The sequence below is a fragment of the Conger conger genome, chromosome 10, assembly GCF_963514075.1.
Source record: "Conger conger chromosome 10, fConCon1.1, whole genome shotgun sequence".
In the NCBI taxonomy this organism is placed as follows: domain Eukaryota; kingdom Metazoa; phylum Chordata; class Actinopteri; order Anguilliformes; family Congridae; genus Conger; species Conger conger.
Window position 1 is genome coordinate 48,658,622 of NC_083769.1, and position 5,591 is coordinate 48,664,212.

A 5,591-nucleotide genomic window follows, 5' to 3' on the forward strand; every position below is an offset into this window, starting at 1 on the left:
ATACGACCCGGGTGGCGAGATAACAGGGCGTCTTTATTGTACAGCCTTGTGATAAATCCACAGCTTGAATTAAAAATTAAATTAGCCTATAAATGCTGGTATCTTTTACCCTCTGACTAATTCTGACCTCCCACCAACAATGCTAAACTGAGCCCTGTACGATCTGAGAAGGGATAAGCCCAACCCCGCTCATTTTCATTCATAAATGACTAATTATCGTTACCGATATGAAATGAAAGCTTTGTGTAGATTTCTACATCCTTATTATTCGTAGCTTTTATATTGTTTGTATTCATGAATACAGCAGCATTATAACTCATAGCTTTCCTTTTCTGTCTTTCAAACATCCCTTCCTGTTAAAAGCCTTATATTTTAACAAACTTTTTCTTCTCCTAGATATGAAACATTGGTATCTATACTGACATTATATAGTCTCTCATTCTTACTGGAAAATCACCTGCCAAAATATATAGGCTAACGATGTCTAAATGAGTCTAAATGTCTTATGGATGAGAAATCTACTAATATAAAACACTGTGTGTATTAACACAGGTAAGTATGGAGCCACAATTAACCTATTGCACATTCCCATCACAAGTTCTGAACATATGATACACATGGATGACTTTCTCTTCATTCTATGTTGGACTTAGAGAAAAGAATAGCTTAGGGTTTCAATTCTGGACTTACAGCCAGTAAAAGTGATATTGCACACCTGTGCCACAATGAAAAATGACCACTTCCAAAAAAGAAATTTGAAAAATGTTAGTCGTGAAAAATATATATATATATTTTTTTGTTTGGCACTCTGTTTTTGGCAGAAAAAGTCAAATTGTAAAATGCTTATCTTATATATGTATTTTAAGTAATTTCAATTAAATTTTTAAGTGAAGAAATAAATAAAATAGAATGTTTTCTGTTTTTAATAAACTTTATAAATATATTGAAATATATATTTTAGCAGTGATAAATTATATATATTAATATATATTCATGTATACGTTGTACATAGCCTATTCAAAATATTTTTTTCAAAGATATAATGTTTTCATGCACAGTTTTTTTCCCTGTGCGTAGAACGGAAGGGGTGTTATTGAGAGCATTGGTACCGAGTTATAAATACGCAAGAGTATTGATATTGAAGTATAAATACATCAGATGAAAAATGGACAGTGCACAACGAGTTAACGATAAGAATGAATGACGCTATGAGAATAACGGAAAGCTAGCTGTTCCGGACTGTCGCTAGTCAACCCTGTCGTAACAAGTGCATCGCAACCCGCCACGCAAAGCTGTCAGCGAAACGTTTTCACAGTAGAACAAGCACACCCGTAAAGAGACCGCCCTAGCGCCCCCCGTCCCTACAGGTGTCCGTTGCAGTCTTTGGCACGGCTCAGAACTGTCACTGCGGGGAGGGGGAGGGAGGGGGAGGGAAGGGGAGAGGTTTACCGCGAAACTTGGGATTCAAAACATATATTTTCTTTAACGTTTTCAAAACGCAAAGCTGCAACAAAGAAGCCTTGACACAGCTGTCAGCAGGAGGTCCTCATGAGCGGGTTTGGGGTGCGGGTTTGGGGTACGGCGTGGGGTTCGAAGCTTCGCAGCGCTGCGGGGAGTCCTTGGTGTGACTCTGTCCCAGCTCTTGACTTTTTTTTGTTTTTGTTTTGTTCTTCTTCTTTCTTTTTTTTTTGTTGTATTTAGGGCACACACCGCATACACGCTCACAAAAAATATATGTGTGAGTATATTTATGGTCCTCTTATCCCCACCGCTGGTTTATCCGTAGGAAGACGATTCCATTGTGATTGGCAAATTTCGTTAACCCCACCCCTTCCCCATCCCAAACCCAAATCAACCTACCCCCCCCCCCCCTGACGCCCAGCCCCATTGTCCCACCCTACCCTCCACCCCCCCCAAAAAAAACAAACATCCCTCCCTCCCTTGAGTAAAACTACTAAAATAATTAGTCGCTGTTTTAAATAGCCAACCACGAGAGAGAAAATAGACAATGTGTTTCCCCACACTCTCAGGAAGAGTGAAACACCAGATGGAGAGCGATGATGACCTGGGGGTGGGTGGGGGGGGTGTTGGAGGTGGAGCCAAAATATCATCCAGAACCCTGCACAGGGCCTGTGGGGGGCGGGGGGGCGGTATGGGATGGTGGTCAGACATTTTAGGGAAAGGAAGTGGTGGGGGGGGGGGGGGGGGGTGCCACAGTGAGCCAGCCAATCAAAGCCAAGACGGCTTTGTCAGATAGCCAATAGCCACTCAATGAGTGAGGCATGGGCTCCGCTGATTGGCTGCGATGCTGAACACAAACATTGACAGTAACATCACCAGCAGACTTGCAGTGCTGGATACAGTAGGTGCAGCATCTGTGGGTGTGTGTGTGTGTGTGTGTTTGTCTTTCTCTATTTGAATATATGTCAGCATATACTGTGTGTGTGTGTGTGTGTGTGTGCGTGTGTGTGTGTGTGTGTGCATGCGTGTATATAGTGTGCGTATACAGTGTGTGTACATACTGTATGTGTGCACATCTGTGGGTGTGTGTGTATGCAGTATGTGTGTGCGTGTGTGTATACAGTGTGTGTGTGTGTGTGTGTGTGTGTGTGTGAGAGAGATGAAAGATGTTGGGGGATGAAGGTTGAGTCTGCAGAGGAGGAGGGAGGGGTGTAGGAGCATGGGGTTCTGGGGGAGGGGCGTGGGTGGAGTTTTGGGCGGGGCCCGTCTCTCAGGAGTAAATGGTGATGACCTCGCGCCCTCCGCCTCGAACCAGGAGCACGCGGTTCAGCCCCTCTGTCAGAACCTCCAAGAACTCCATGTCTGAGAGAGAGGGGGCGGTCAAAGAACAAACACTGCACAACACAAGGCAGAACACAGCCGAAATCCTCCTTCATAAGGGACCGCTCTAACCAGGCTGCTCTGTTACATCATAACACCTGTCCCCACAGCTGCAATATCCACAATATCCTTCACCCCACACTAAACCTGGGTCAAATTATTTTCAGCACAGATAACTAAAATGAATCATCATCAGGATCGTCATCATCATCATCATCACCAACATCTTCAACACTATTTTCCTTACCATCATCATCATCACTATCACCACCACCACATCATCATCATCATCATCACCATCACAATCATCATTATCATCATCATCACCATCACAATCATCATCATCATCATCATCATCATCATCATCACCATCACAATCATCATCATCATCATCGCCATCATCACCATCACCATCACCATCACCATCACCATCATCACCATCACCACCATCATCATCATCATCACCATCATAATCATCATCATCATCACCATCACAATCATCATTATCATCATCAAGATCATCATCATCATCATCATCATCATCATCATCATCACCACCAACATCTTCAACACTATTTTCCTTACCATCATCATCACTATCACCACCACCACCACCATCATCAACATCACCATCATCACCACCATCACCATCACCATCACCATCATCATCACCACCATCACAATCATCATCATCATCACCACCATCATCACAATCATCATCGTCATCACCAACATCACCACCACCATCATCATCATCACCACCACTACCATCATCAGCACCGTCACAGTGCTCCAGGGGAAGGATACAGTTCTCCTCCCCGCTCTGGTTCTTGGGTGGGCCGGGCATGTTGAGCAGAACCAGCTTGGCGTCCTGAGACTTCTTCACGATCACCTCGTTCAGCCTGAGCGCGGTGTGCATGCGTCTGACGTTCGATTGGTTCCTGAGGGAGAGCCGAGAGTTCAGCGTGACCGCAGGGCACGCAAACAGCCATTAAAGCAGGATCCGCTCCACCATAAACTGCACACAGACGCTCCAAACGGCGTCAGACATCCATAAAATGCAGACGTTTCAGCTTAGGCTTACAGGAATTCAGCTGCTAGATGCTTTTTCATGCCAAAAGCCTATAGCCGGGCAGGTGCTGCCCAGAAGAGTCCTAACATAAAGCAAATGGCGGACCATAAAAAGTAACAACCCAGTGGCTATTTAGGACTTAATTTATGTCCAACTTTGTCAACAGAAAATTGGTAATTGCAGGCCTGTATGGCAGCCCTAATGCACAGGGATATGGTTAAAATAAGGTCTAATAAAAGGCACGTTATTGAGGCGGTGAATCACTCACAGGTTCTCCCACTCCCTGTTCGAGCGCAGCATGGGCGAGAGGGAGAGTAACAGTCATTAGCAGCACATCGACACGGGAAACGTGACAACACGTGAAACGCACACAGCATCCCCGCCTGCCGCGGGGCCTCGTTCACATCGAGGCGGGCGGCAGCGACGATCAGACACGAGGGACAACCGTCACCATCCTCACATCAACGGCACTGTACTCAGCCGAAATTGCTTCAGTGAATATCGGTATGTACAGATTGGATGTAAAAAATCGAGTCCACATTACTGGGCCTGGATGAAGCTCCATCCACACCAGGAAATAGAACTAGAACAATAGCTATAGCAATAAGGATGTGAGCATCCGCACTGATCAACGATAATGCGACGCCCGGATAAATTCTGAGGGATTTTGATTGGCTGTCAGTGTTTTATTGTTCACGCAGCCGGAAAAAATTGCTCTGAAAGTGATCCCAATGATATCGTTTGTCACCGTCGTTGTTATAGTTGTGGGGTGTAGTTATTCACATACTGATAGTTATAGTTGTGGTGTGTACATATTGACAGAACGATAGTTATAGTTATAGTTGTGGAGTGTAGTTATTCACAAACTGATAGTTATAGTTGTGGAGTGTACTTATTCACATACTGATAGTTATAGTTGTGGAGTGTACTTATTGGCAGACCGATAGTTATAGTTGGGGTGTGTACTTATTGACAGACCGATAGTTATAGTTGTCGGAGTGTACTTATTGACATACTAATAGTTATAGTTATAGTTGTCGGAGTGTACTTATTGACAGACCAATAGTTATAGTTATAGTTGTTGGAGTGTACTTATTGACATACTGATAGTTATAGTTATAGTTGTGGAGTGTACTTATTCACATACTGATAGTTATAGTTGTGGAGTGTACTTATTCACATACCGACAGTTATAGTTGTGGTGTGTACATATTGACAGACCGATAGTTATAGTTGTGGAGTGTACTTATTCACATACCGATAGTTATAGTTGTGGTGTGTACATATTGACAGACCGATAGTTATAGTTGCGGAGTGTACTTATTCACAAACTGATAGTTATAGTTGTGGAGTGTACTTATTGACAGACCGATAGTTATAGTTGTGGTATGTACTTATTGACAGACCGATAGTTGTAGTTGTGGAGTGTACTTATTGACAGACCGATAGTTGTAGTTGTGGAGTGTACTTATTGACAGACCGATAGTTATAGTTGTTGGAGTGGACGCAGAGCAGTGCTGCACGACGGGGGACAGGCAGAACTCACGGCTTCATGTTGAAGAAGTCCTTCAGGCCCTCGGGGGAGGTGGCCCCCATGATGGGGGGCTTGTCTCCGTCGCAGGTGTCCGTCCAGGTCATCTGCACCTTTGTGCCGGGGGTCTCCGCCTCCTCCGTGGGA

General features: G+C 44.2%; 1 protein-coding gene across 2 annotated transcripts in view; it reads right to left on the minus strand.

Annotated features, from left to right (window-relative positions):
* Positions 1–2,256: 2,256 nt before the first annotated feature.
* LOC133138476 (solute carrier family 12 member 5-like) overlaps positions 2,257–5,591 on the minus strand; it is a 105,687-nt gene continuing 102,352 nt past the window's right edge. Inside the window, exons 23-26 of one of the 2 annotated variants that reach the window (XM_061257266.1) lie at positions 5,460–5,591; positions 4,182–4,196; positions 3,649–3,782; positions 2,257–2,823 (exon numbers count right to left, since the gene is read on the minus strand). The exon at positions 5,460–5,591 is cut by the window's right edge and continues 77 nt beyond it. In XM_061257266.1, the coding sequence (XP_061113250.1) occupies positions 2,732–2,823; positions 3,649–3,782; positions 4,182–4,196; positions 5,460–5,591 (373 nt within the window). In that variant the 3' untranslated portion in view covers positions 2,257–2,731. Of the gene's footprint in view, positions 2,824–3,648; positions 3,783–4,181; positions 4,197–5,444 lie in introns of those variants that run through there. The other variant, XM_061257265.1, reaches the window with a different exon arrangement.